General features: G+C 33.8%; 1 protein-coding gene across 1 annotated transcript in view; it reads left to right on the top strand.

Moving 5' to 3' along the window:
* The first annotated feature begins 1273 nt into the window (after positions 1-1273).
* Positions 1274-13859, top strand: part of LOC112052243 (hydrocephalus-inducing protein-like) — a 58604-nt gene continuing 46018 nt past the window's right edge. Inside the window, exons 1-22 of the mRNA XM_052891147.1 lie at positions 1274-1369; positions 1562-1768; positions 2048-2246; positions 2746-2884; positions 3354-3478; positions 3866-4048; positions 4349-4557; positions 4874-5111; positions 5297-5501; positions 5586-5653; positions 5987-6207; positions 6550-6783; positions 6962-7083; positions 7650-7836; positions 8336-8485; positions 9329-9522; positions 10369-10634; positions 11293-11735; positions 11818-12008; positions 12237-13059; positions 13134-13304; positions 13570-13752. Coding sequence (XP_052747107.1) covers positions 1274-1369; positions 1562-1768; positions 2048-2246; positions 2746-2884; positions 3354-3478; positions 3866-4048; positions 4349-4557; positions 4874-5111; positions 5297-5501; positions 5586-5653; positions 5987-6207; positions 6550-6783; positions 6962-7083; positions 7650-7836; positions 8336-8485; positions 9329-9522; positions 10369-10634; positions 11293-11735; positions 11818-12008; positions 12237-13059; positions 13134-13304; positions 13570-13752 — 4854 coding nt within the window. The remainder of the gene's footprint in view (positions 1370-1561; positions 1769-2047; positions 2247-2745; positions 2885-3353; positions 3479-3865; positions 4049-4348; positions 4558-4873; positions 5112-5296; positions 5502-5585; positions 5654-5986; positions 6208-6549; positions 6784-6961; positions 7084-7649; positions 7837-8335; positions 8486-9328; positions 9523-10368; positions 10635-11292; positions 11736-11817; positions 12009-12236; positions 13060-13133; positions 13305-13569; positions 13753-13859) is intronic.

The following is a 13859-nucleotide window of genomic DNA, read 5'->3' as shown; positions in this document are numbered from 1 at the left end:
TTAAAAGATGTCAAACTTTTCCCAGTTCATTATCTAGCTGCTAGATTTTTATATCGAGATATTGTGCTGAAAAACAGGTTGGTGGAAACTGTGTATACGGTTGGTTAAGTTCTTTATAACATATTGTATAAAATAACAAAAAAAATCTCATACCAAACACTTAAGCTCATAAAAGCGAGTCAAGAAATGAGATTACAGTCTTCAGCAGAGAAAGTAATTTTTCGTATGAATTTAGGTGTTATTAAGTCTATGTTTCTTTTCCAAAGCTTGTGCTCTAAGTAGTAGATTTTTTCAACTTTAATAATGATTAATAAACGAAACAAGTTATTTACGATTTTTTTATTCGAAATATTAGAATATTTCTAGATTTCTAATTAATCTATTGTATATAGTCGTAAGAAATTAAATATCACGTGTCTCAATCGGTGAAGGAAAACATCGTGAGGAAACCTGCATACCAAGAATTATCTTCATTCTCTGCGTGTGTGAAGTCTGCCAATCCGCATTGGGCTAGCGTGGTGGACTATTGGCCTAACCCCTCTCATTCTGAGAGGAGACTCGAGCTCAGCAGTGAGCCGAATATGGGTTGATGACGACGATATAGTCATAAAGCCGAAAGCCCAGTGAATATGACCTCTGCCTCCGATTCCGGAAGGTGTGGGTTCGAATCCGGTCCGGGGCATGAGCCTCCAACTTTTCCGTTGTGTGCATTTTAAGAAATTAAATATCACGTGTCTCAAGCGTTGAAGGAAAAACATCGTGAGGAAATCTGCATACCAGACGAATTTTTCCACGATTTCCTCACGATGTTTTTCCTTCAACGCTTGAGACACGTGATATTTAATTTCTTAAAATGCACACAACGGAAAAGTTGGAGGCTCATGCCCCGGACCGGATTCGAACCCACACCTTCCGGAATCGGAGGCAGAGGTCATATTCACTGGGCTTTCGGCTTTATGACTATATCGTCGTCATCAACCCATATTCTTAATTCGTGTGTGAAGTCTGCCAATCCGCATTAGGCCAGCGTGGTGGACTATTAGCCTAACCCCTCTCATTCTTAAAGAAGACTCGAGCTTAGCAGTGAGCCGAATATGGGTTGACAATAAGGATGATGATGTGTCGAAGTCGAAAAGTCTTTATATATGTATACCATTACAGTGATTCTGTAGTTTCTTAATTTGAACTTGATAATTAAATGACATTGCCGTAGCAACGGCGTGGACAACTGTCATTCCTTGTTATTAAACAAGAAAAGGATAAGGCTTAAATAATGAATATTTTGCATAAATTTAAACAAAATGGGTATTTTACAGCCGAGTTGTACCATTTATTGTCAAAAAAGAATCAAGAGGATTCCAGAGATGAGGTAATTTTGTTGTTGTTCAGTTCTATTAGTATCGATATTGACTGATTTCTGATACTAATTATTCTGAATAAATTCGTCAACCTGTCGAAATACAATTGAAAACACAAGTATCTGATGATGATGGTGATGATGATATTGATAATGATTTGTCTCAAAAACGCGGTAGTTCTAATGTCTAGATAACTATTTCAGATCATACCATCAGATTATGAAAGGGAAATGAAAATGAGCACAATGGAGAGGATACGTAGCTTAAGCAGTATAGTTGTAGACAATATTGTGCACAGTGGCAAAGACAGTCGTATCGTGTTGTCCTTCACACCAAGAATTATAGTGTTCCAGAATTTCAAACCAAATGATAAGATTGTTGCTAAATTTTCTGTTAAAAACATTAGTAAGGTAAAATATAAATGTTTAACTAAGAATTGCTATATTTTAGATAAATATCCTATGCATTATCTACACAATTCTTTATTTTTTTGAAATAAGTACTTGCATATTATGGCGTTGGTCTTTGGCAGAAACCAACTTTGCATGTTTTGGAGATAAATTATTATTATATAATACACAACCGTGTAAACTGTGTCGTTTAACTTGTACTCCAAAACACGCAAGTTAGTCTCAACTAAGACCAACTTATTACATATCTAATGGCCAATGGGATGTTCGTTTGAATAGGCTCCGACATACTTAAACATGGTGTACAAGGAATCAGTTTATTTCTCTATCAAACTAATGGGAGGCCAGATGCCTTCACGATTGGCCCCAGGGATTAGCGTATCTTTCGCGGTAACCTTCCAACCTGTACACTATGAGGACTATACGCACAAAGTTACGTTTTATACGGATATTGATCAGTATGTTTTGCCACTGATTGGTAAGTTGCTTTATTTATGTTTATGAACGACTCATCAGAAAATTTTACGACTAACTTGCAAGTTTATCCTAAGCAGAGGCGCTTCTAGCTCACGGAGCGCCCGAGTGCAACAATCACCCTAGCGCCCTCTATCTTAATATACAAATGCGAAGATTCATTCATCACGAAATCTCTAAAACCGCTTGAAGTACAGAGCTGAAATTTGGCAGGGATTGGTTTATAGTTAGTAGATATCCATTAAGAACGATTAGTCGGATTAAAGAGGTTTAAGGATGGACGTTGTCGCGGGCTTCCGCTAGTTACTTATTTAACTCTCACGCGGAGAGTGACGCCAAGTGAGTCGACAAGTACCTAGAATATTATAAAAGCGCCTGTGAGTTTGTCGTATATCAACCTGAAAAATAAACGTCATTTTTTAACCGACTTCTGTCGACTTAATTTTTAGAAAAAAATTTTGGTAAAAAATGTAAAACATTAAAAAACATTTTAAACATTTTAGCAATGGGACCAAGACCTGTATTTGATTTTCCTGACCAAATCGTTGTACCGAAAATACCGTTGAAGGTGGAAAATTATTTATATTATGCGATACACAATGTTGGAATGGTGCCTGCAGGTTTTACCCTAAATGTTAAATGGTATAATAATCTTTTTAACATAAAAATGGAACTAACTTCAAAGACGTTGTTCACTTATTTTAATTTTAACACAAAATCATTAAACCGATTTTCATGAAAATAACATGTCACATTAGTTCTGCCGTCATCCTAGGGATGGGCCGGGAATGAAATACTGAATGAATATCGGACTAAAAGAATAATTCAATATTTTATAACCCTATTCCTTGAATATTATAAATCGTTTGTGCGTGTTTTAATAGTTTGATCATTCTGAAAACTCTTAAGAAAGATTGGCATCGAGAAAAAAGTTTATAAAACCAGGTTTATTGCAATTCAATCTAAATCGAGTTTAACAAACATTACAAAAAAAACATACGCGTCGTATTGAGAACCTCCTTCTTTTTTTTTTAAGTCGTTTATAAAAGAGATGACAATTCTTTGTACTGTATGAATAGAAGCATAACTAAATAATATCCACTGTTTCCAGTCCATTTTCAGTGCAGCCTAAGTCTGCCTATTTAAATCCTAAAGAAAAAATTGATATCAGAGTTGGATTTAAAACTATGCACCTTGGTGAAACTCAGGGAACAATGTTTGCTACTTTTGAAACAGGTACTTTGGAGATTTAACTTTTTTAGATCTCTAGTTCGCGGTCAGTGTTTTTTTCATTATTAATTTGAATTTAAAGGTTTTCGCTTGAATATAAACAGGCCGAGGTTGTAGCGCGTTATTTTTGTTTCGGCTCTTCATTTTCATTTAATTCACACAAATCTGTATTCACCATTTGTTTTGTTATTTACCACGATTTCAAGTTTGTTGTTCTATTTACTATAGTAATTATGAAAATTTTAAAAGCAAATATCTCATTTTGTATGCAGTAGATCTATATTAAACACTTTTGAAGGGCAGTGTTGCTCTGCCATAGAGATTTTCTTTAACATCAAGTGCATAAAAATTCATGTCTAGCTAATGAATTAATTCTTTTGCAATCATACACAGGAGAAAACTTCCGCATAAAGCTGACAGGGTCCACGTATACAGTGAGTGTAGAGTTAGAGAAGCAAGTTGTGAGATTCCTCGACACCTATAACACCATGGTGCGGCAGCAGACCTTCAAGATTACCAACAAATCCAACCATGTGCTCACTTATATGTGCATGAAAAATGAATGCGTTTATTACGGTTAGATTGTTCTCCTTGACATTATTTATTATCTTGATAGTTAATAGTTCTAGACTTCATGTTATGGGAGTAATTGGAGTGCAATAAACAAGTTATTTATGCTCCCAAATTTATCAGTGTGCACCGTATATTGTACGAAAATCCGTACATTATGTCTTAGATCACAAATATGAAACACAATTGAAATCCATTTAGTAGTATCATCATGGTCAAGACTTATTATTTTTAACGATTCTTGTATCTTATTCTAAAACTTCAATATCACCTGTTCTTTTAAATTATTCGTTTCATTGACAATAGATTTTGAAGACAAAGTGAACTTGGCAACCGTATTTTACGATCTGAAACAGTATGAATCGGCCAAGTCGAACAAATTAGTCTATTATGACGTGCTGAGTAGTGAGGAACATCTGCGAGTTTACACACGGATTTTTTATGATGAGATGCAAGCTCTGGTTGCAGATGAGAGCCTAGTATTTCAGAATACACATATATCTATAACACCTATCGTAAGTATATACTTGTTATTACGATTGATTTAGTACAATTGAAAGTCAACAGAGTGTTCTTGGATTCGCCAGTTAAGGACTAATTTGTCATTCAATAAATAAGAAAACTCTCCTTCAGCTATACCATACACTGAACCTACTCAAATTAACCGAATTTGATAAGTTTAACTACAAAAGCTTTAAAGTTTTAAGTAATCAATTAACTCAGTAGGCATTGTTTATTTGCGAATTATTTAAGAGTAAGAAATAATTCGGCCTGTAAGTGTTTTTAAAAAAATATTAGAGTTGATTTAGAATGTTTATGATTTAATTTCAGAAAGGAAAACTTTGGCCAAATAAGGAGACAGAGTTGACTATAACATTCGCCCCTAAAGAAATAGGAGAGTTTGATGCAACTGTGTATCTAGATATAGACGGGGTGGATAGTCGTATGCCTTTGAAAATTGGTGGTACCTCGTTACCACCTTCAATAAATCTTAACTTAGAGACCCTCGACATGGATAATGTTTACATAAATAATAATTATAATTACGAAATCGTAGCTACTAATAAAGGTAATGGACATTGCAATTCATATTATTCAACTACTATAGCTACATGTTCTTTTACTACTAAGTACTGCAACCTTAGGAATACCGTCACCATAAAATTTAACATCTATATTTTTACTTAAACTGTCAGCCAATATTGCAAGTGTTGTGTTGACTGCTGCGAAAACATTTGTTTCAATATGTTACAGGTCACATAAATGGCATTATTGAGTACAGAGAGTCTGCCCCATTGTTCGGAAGCATAATCTCGTGTTCTCCGGGAGCATACTGTATGCGACCTGGTGAAAAGCAGACATTTATTGTTTCCTTCTGCAACTCTAATCAAGGACCGTTTTTTGAAGAAATAAATTTCATAATACGAGATACAAGTGTGGTGCTCAAGCTGTATTTAAAGTTATTAATGATTAATTACATAATAATGTTTTTAGAGTTGTAGTTTTGTATATTATGGTAAAATGTGATTGGTATAATTTTCAGGGGCATTGTTATTTATCCATCATTGATGTTCAATATACCTTGTCTGGATTTTGGAATGGTCAGTGTTGGTAAGTTTCATTATACAATAGTAGCGGACCCTGTTTCGTCTGCGGGGTACTCCTTGACAAAATTCAACCTTCTCCTGTCGCGGACCTTTTTTTAGAATTTGAACTGAAGGTGAACAATTCCGTGGTTGGTCACGCCACGAAAGCTCTCAAAAAAATTACGGGAAAAAGATTTTTTCAATTAGAACCAGCAGATTCTTGAGTTGGTTGACCTAACAAACAAACTCTTCAGCTTCATGTCCAATATTAATATACATAATTAATTAGATAGGTATTATTAATTTGTACCTATATTGTATGCCTCGATTTTTAATCTTCGCTTTTACTGATTTCTAGGAGTACCCAAAACAATGGAGTTAGAAGTTATAAACGAATCATTAGTTGACGTGTACGCAAACATAAAAATATCCTCGGATGGCCCAGAAATGCTTAGTATCACTCTAAAAGATTACGCTGTTGCCGAAAATCCGAAGCCGCCAATACCTCAGTGGCCTAGAGAGTTTAACATCGAACCTTACAAAGTTAAAATAGGCGGCAAATCGACAGTTTATTTGCGTGTATGTATATCCAATAAGTCAGCGTTAAGAATTCATGACTTTTGAAATACAGTTATAACCTATCATAAAATATACAAGATCCAAGAAATGTATGAAATGTAACGGCATGTTCCCGTATTTTACATAAAATAACTAGAACAATATAGCTTATGCTTATGAATATGTTACAATATTACATACAGATAATCAAAGAGATATCAAAATAATAACAAAACTATGCTATAGCATTTTTTTTCACTTCTAATCATGCTAAACCAGCATGATTAGAAGTGGAAAAAATCTCCTTGATCGACAAAATCGAGCGTATGACAAGCATTTAAACTTATTTGTTGTCTTTACAAGGTGACGCTAACAGCTAACTTGGCACGGGCAAATCAAACCTACCTAGAAATGGAAATCGATAAATCAGACAGTCCCCCAATAGTTCTGCCAGTGACATTCAATGCAATGGTGCCACAGATCACACCGGCGCCAGATATACGGATGCGAGCATGTTTCACAGACTTTAGATACAAACAAGAGGTTAACATAGTCTGTAAAGATTTTTGGGGATATTTTACGATAGAGGAACCCGAGGTGAGTCAATGTTTGGTTCTGGCTGAGATATCCAAGAAATTAGCAAATATGAGACTTTATCTGATTATTATCATCATCAACAACCAATTATATACAAGAATTACTATTAAATGCCATCGACTCTATGGGTCTTTAAAATCTATGGTTAAAGGTATTATATAAAAGTCTTATCTTTTAGGAAGAGTCGACATTGGAGGTCGAAGTAGGCGTTAAGGAAGGATTAATAGAACCAAACAGTACAATAACATTACCTATAACAATTAGGACAAATGTACTTGGTATACAGGAATATACGATCAGGTTTTGTTTAGATACTTAAATATTATTAAATAAATAGCCATAAATCACACTAAACATTTTAAGGTCCTACTTACAGATTTAAAAAGTAAAAGCACTTAGTATTTCCGCTTTATCTGTTTTGTTGTCATTTAGAATTTTAATATCGTCATCATCATCATCATCATCATCATCATCACCATTATCATCATAACCATTATCATCATCATCATCATCATCACCATTATCATCATCATCATCATCATCATCATCATCATCATCATCATCATCATCATCATCATCATCATCATCATCATTATCAACCCATATTTGACTCACTGCTGAGCTCGAGTCTCCTCTCAGGGGTTAAGCCTAATAGTCCACCACGCTGGCCCAATGAGGATTGGCAGACTTCACACACGCAGAGAATTAAAAAAATTCTCAGTTATGCAGGATGTTTTTCTTTGTTTGAGACACGTGACATTTAATATTGAATTTCAATATACTTCTCTATATATACGATTATCGTTCAATTAATACATATTATTACATATTATTAATACATATTATGTGTTGCGTTTTTATTAAAGGTTGAATCTATTCGGAATGTCCAAGCCTGTAGAGGTATGTCATATAATAGGCTGTGGCATGCGGCCCATCGTTACATGTAACCCCATAGCACTGCATTGGGGACAAGTGAAGCTCCTCACCAAGACGCAGAAAATTTTAACATTGTGTAACGATTCACCCGTTACCGTTAATTTTAGAGTAAATTTGGTAACTATTTCTCATTCTCTATTTAAAATATCTTCTATTTATAATATCCATACTTATATTATAAACGCGGACTCCCGCGACTTCATTCGCGTGAAACTCGGTGTAAACTTTCAACCCCTATTTCTCCCCCCTTCTATTTGTATTTTCTCTTAGTTTTTTTTGTATAATAAATAGACAACTTTATCATTTCAACTCGAAACATGAACTATTTATATTGAAAAAATCTTCAACCGCTTTTTAACCCTTCAGCGAATGAATTTTGAAATATCTTGGATTATATTTTTTTCAAGTATTTTTATGGTAACACACATACCAATTTTTTTTTACAAATGTAACTTCATTAATGGAGGACTTTTCGTACAAACTTTCAACCCCTATTTCACCCTCTTCAGATTTTATTTTCGCGACAAAAACATCCTATAACCAGCTGCTTGCCTTGCTTATACATAAATACTTAATGTTTATCTTTAAATTTTTACAAAATAACTGTATTCTATAGCTTAATCGCGATGGAAGATGGCAAATCAATCCAACAGAAGGGTACATTGGACCAGAATCGGAAACTGAACTTATTGTCAGTCTGTATCTTATTGATGCTAACAGCTACACAAATAAAGCTGTTATTCAGTTGGAGAATGTTAAAGACATCGTAAGTGGTATAACGCTATGATTATGATTATGATTATTTTTTGGGATGAAAAGTAGCCTATGTGTTAATCCAGATTTAAATCTATTTAGATTCCAAATTTGAGCCAAATCGCTTCAGTAGCCGCAGCGAAAGGGAGGAACAAACATACACACTTACACACAAATTTTCGCATTTATAATATAAGTGTGATTAAGAGTAAAGCAATTTTAGGACAGACTAGCGGTCGACCGCGACTATGTCCGCGTGGAAATCAATGTGAACTTTCAAGTTCACAAATTATTTTACAAAAATACATTTAACTCAAAATATGAACGATTTATATTTAAAAAACTTGAACCCCTTCTAACCCTTAAAAAGTAGATTTAAAAAATTTTGAATAACACTGTTTTTAGTATTTTTCTGGTTGTTGTACACCTAACAATTTTTACAAAAGTCACTTGACAAATTAAAGACTTACCATGCAAACTTTCGACCCCTATTTCACCCCTTTTTGATTTTATCTTCGCGTCAAAAAGTATCTTATAACCTTCTTCGTATTATGGTCCTAAATCGTGGCAAGTTTCATTTGAATTTATTCAGAACTTTCATCGTGATGCCCGGTCAACAAAAAAACGGCCAGACAGACTGACAAAAAATAATAATAATTTATATTTTTGAGTTCAGTATCGATTATATAATGCCATCCAACAAAAATTTTAAAATTATCTTCATTATACAGAATTGCACCTTTTTCACTTTTATAGTAAGTTTAGGTATATAAAATAAATTAGAATGAAATGTTCAATGAATGTTAACACATTAAGAAGTGGTAAATCTTTAACATGTTTACGTTGTATTTTTCAGTTAGTTCCTCTGTCATCAACTGGTGTAGGGACCAGCATTTCGATCAGTGAACATAGAGACAAAATACTGCTTGGTCGCCATTTCACCAAAATACCTTTGAATTGTAAGGTTACTATGGAAAACTGCGGTACACGTTTGCATGCTTTAGAATGGAGTCAACATTACAAGGCGCCTAAAACAAAGCAACATACAACGTGAGTCAAGATTTCGCTCATCATCATATCAGCTTATGGACGTCCACTGCAGGACATAGGCCTTTTGTAGGGACTTCCAAACATCACGATACTGAGCCACCTGCATCCAGCGAATCCCTGCGACTCGCTTGATGTCGTCAGTCCACCTGGTGGGGGGTCGACCAACACTGCGTTTATTAGTGCGGGGTCGCTATTCCAGCACTTTGGACCCCAACGTCCATCGGCTCTTCGAACTATGTGCCCCGCCCATTGCTACTTCAGCTTCGCAACTCGTTGAGCTATGTCGGTGACTTTAATTCTTCTGCGGATCTCCTCATTTCAGATTCGATCACACAGAGATACTCCTAACATAGCTCGTTCCATCGCTCGCTGTGTGACGCTCATTATTACCCTTACTTAAATGCTGAAAGCGTTATCCACTTGAAGTATTTCCTATTTTCGGTATATTAACGGTATAGATTTGCCATTAATCACAGCTCATTTTTAACCGACTTAAAAAAAGAGGAGGTTCTCAATTCGACGCGTATCTAAGTATTTTTTTAACGTCTGTTACATACTAACTTAGTCATTTATTAACCAATTTTGAAATTACTTTTTTTGTTTGAAAGAGTATACTTCCAGATTGGTCCCATTTCATTTAATAAACATTTATTTAGTAATTTTGTGTTAAAATCTAAATAACTGAAATACATCTTTAAAGTTGGTTCCATTTTTATGTTGAAAAGATTATTAAATCTCTCAAGTATGTTTTCAAATTATCACATGACGATTGGATATTGTTCTTAATTTAAGTTATGCTAAAATGATTGTGACAAAACCTTATATACAATTTTCCGTTATTTTTAGTGCATTTTTCAACATAGAACCGAGTTCCTTTAAACTATCAGCAGGAGAAAAGATAGAGCTCACTGTAACTGGTTTATCCTCTAAAGTAGCTACTAGCAAGGAAATGTGGTATTTAATAGGCAGTGTGGAGGGCATCAATAAAAAAGAATTGCTGTTGGAATGCCAAGTAGTTGCTGAATTTGTAGATCCAAAAATCGAGGTATCCTCCGCTATCATAAATTTTCAATATGATTATGGTCCCTATAGTGAATATTATAAATTGACAGGTAAGACATACTCGTACTAGACCAGGCGCTATGAGGAGTGAGTTGAGCACAATATGAGTATGAGGACCGCATACTGTTCACAGCTTTGAACCAATTTTTATAAATATAACTTGAGAAGTAAAGGACTTTCCATACAAATTATTATCCCTATTTCATCCCTACTATTTTTAGCTTCGTAACAAAAATAATTCATAATACATCATAAACAAAAATAATTAATTTGAGTTCATAATACACAAAAGGTCATATAGGTCAGACCTTTTGTGTATTATGAACTCAAATCGTGCTAGGTTTTATTTGATTTTTTTGTTTTTTTTCTTTAATTGATTAGCTATTACTGTCTTTAAAATAAAAAAAAAAACAATCCTTAATAAAACAAGCAATAAAATTGTTGCAAACCATTTGTTCATCTTAATCTAACTCGAATTGAACCACCCCCCTGGGTGAGGTATAAAAAAATAATGGACCAAAAAACCTCCTGGGAACATCCAGATTCAATAATCTGCATGCTTTTCTCAGTTCTAATGAATTCTAATGATAATCAGAATGTGGTACTCGCATTATGTGCACTAAACTCCTAACAGCGCCTGGTATCTATACTGTCAATAGTCACATCTCATGTGAATTGCAGAATTATAAACAAATATTTCTTTTTCAGATCTAGTTACTATAAAGAATGTCTCTAAATTGCCATTGGATTTCGAAATAAGTGTCAAACCTCCGTTTGCACTAATTCATAAACAAGAGTCGTATAAAGTTCCTAACGGCGACGAATGGTTATGTGGATGTATTTGCTATAATGAGGCAGATTTAAATGTCCCCAGTATTGTTAACGAAAATGGACCAGAACGCTCGAAAATATTTATCGATTACTTAACTTTAAAACCTATTGATCCTGTAAGAAAGGGCCCTTTACACTTTTTTGATGATATAAATAAAATTAAATGGGCATTTAATCTCACACACACTATAGAAGAACGATTAGAAGATCAAGAAGTAATGAAAATACAGATACTATTCGATATCACTAAGCATACAACGCTTAAGGCAAAAGTTTATTGTGATTTGATGCGAATACGATTTAAAGGGCATAAAAATAAAGTAAGATTTGAGCTAATTATTGGATTCATTCATTCATTATCGTTAAAATCTGAAATAATTATTTTAATCCTTATATTTTTAGGATGCAATAAAACTTATAGGAACAATTAACTTTCCGAACATTTTCGTCCTAACACCAAAAGTAGATTTTCAAAATATTTTAAATGGAAGTATTCACAGTAAAACTTTTAAAATGCAAAACATAACACCTCTTCTTGTATGCTATAGATTTAACTGGAGAAAGTATACCATAACAAAATTGCAGGTGAATATTAAAATACTTTTATTAAATACACAATTACTATACGAGTAATGATTTATTAAGTTCATATCTTATCTTACAGTCTGAGATATTGAAAGTTGAACAGATGAGTAATGTTAGTCATTATAAGTATTCTGCAGTTGTCACCGAAAGCCCATCAAGTGGTAAGACGAAAATAGAATGACATTAATAACAATGTGTGTTTATAAATTCTTTTTAAATATTTATTCTTATTGAAATGCAGGAGAGGGTCTTCACGAAATCTTACCGTGCCGAACGCCAGCAGGTTCAGTTATTGGTGTACCAACTGCCATCGATCAAAACTCTCTACAACAACAACAAACAAAAGACGATAATTTAGATTCAGTCATTAATGATTCAATTATTCAATACAAGTACAATGTGGAATACAGATATTGCAGAGTAATGTCGAAAGTGCTACCAATGGTAGAGACAGAAACAGATACCGAATTTGAATGGGCACATAAATTGGTAAAACAAAATAAACGGTATGATTTTGGTATAAATGACATATTAGAGGTTGTTCCCCATTCTGGGCTATTAAAACCAAATGAAGTTCAATATGTAAATATTGTTTTTAGACCGAAGTTTAACATAAATGTCCGAGTTACATTAGAGTGTGAAGTATTAGGGGGCCCTACGGAAGTTATTGTGGTAACAGGGCAAAGTTCTGATTTGTTGTACAAACTTAACACTAAAAAGATTAATTTCAAAATACGTTCTTTTCATGAAAACGCCACAGAAGTTTTAATTGTGTCAAATGCTTCTCAACTACCTTTTGAATTTAATACATATTTAAATGAGCCTACGTTTGAAAATAATCTTTATGGAACAATCCTTAGTTTAACGCCTACTAACAAAGTTCTAGAACCAGAGGAACAAATATATCTTCAAATTGAAGTGCGACCAGGGGTTCTGGGTTACTTTCATACGTCATTTCTTTTGGAACTAGGTCATGTTCCCTTTGTGCCCATAGAAATTGTGGGGTGGGGAGTCATACCTCAAGTTTACATTTGTTTACCGAGACCTGATATGTTACAGGTAAAGATATTGTATTTATAAATAAACATGTATTTTTTTTTGTTTCAAGACTATAAATACACATTTTTTTTAAGCTGGATCCTAAATTAGGATATAAAGCGATACCAATGCTAACCCAAGAATATTTAGAAGCAATTAATGAAATGTTTACTAGACCAGTGTCAGAGCATTTAAATACGCCTGTAACAGAAAGATGCTTCGAAGATAGATTCTTTCAGCAAGAGTGGCACATTTGTTCGGCTTGGGTAAAAAAATTACTTTGACATCATATTTAAGTTTAATGATAAACTAATTATTGCAGTTAGTCATTTTTGTTTATTGTATGTATCTCAAACTAATCGCTAAAACTGGAAGGGAATTTTCGAAGTAGATGTATACACAAGTACGTATGCTTATTTCTTAACTTCTGGGCAGTCATTTTATGGACAAGTTCTTTCTACTGTGAAAAAAAAGTTTTAGTTATTAAGTAATTCTAATTGTTTGTAGTATAAATAAATTTATATATTCCAGGATGCATATCCCTCCATCATGGACATTGAAATGGCAATAGAAAGGATGTTAGTTATAGAACATATCACTTTACGTCCAGATATTTTAAACTGCTATCAGACTGCTTCTAAAAGTGGTTCTATCCCAGGCTTTAGTACAACACCCTACGTTATTGATTTTGGTGTTGTAATCACTGGAAGTACGGTAATATTAGTTATTAAACGTAGGTATTTATCGCTAAACTAACTGGTCTTCAACTTTGAATTGAACCTATCGATTTTTGAAAATTGTCTATATGGCCCCGTATTAGT

Source organism: Bicyclus anynana, chromosome 3 (assembly GCF_947172395.1).
Source record: "Bicyclus anynana chromosome 3, ilBicAnyn1.1, whole genome shotgun sequence".
NCBI lineage: Eukaryota > Metazoa > Arthropoda > Insecta > Lepidoptera > Nymphalidae > Bicyclus > Bicyclus anynana.
This window is presented reverse-complemented; position numbering and strand designations above follow the sequence as displayed.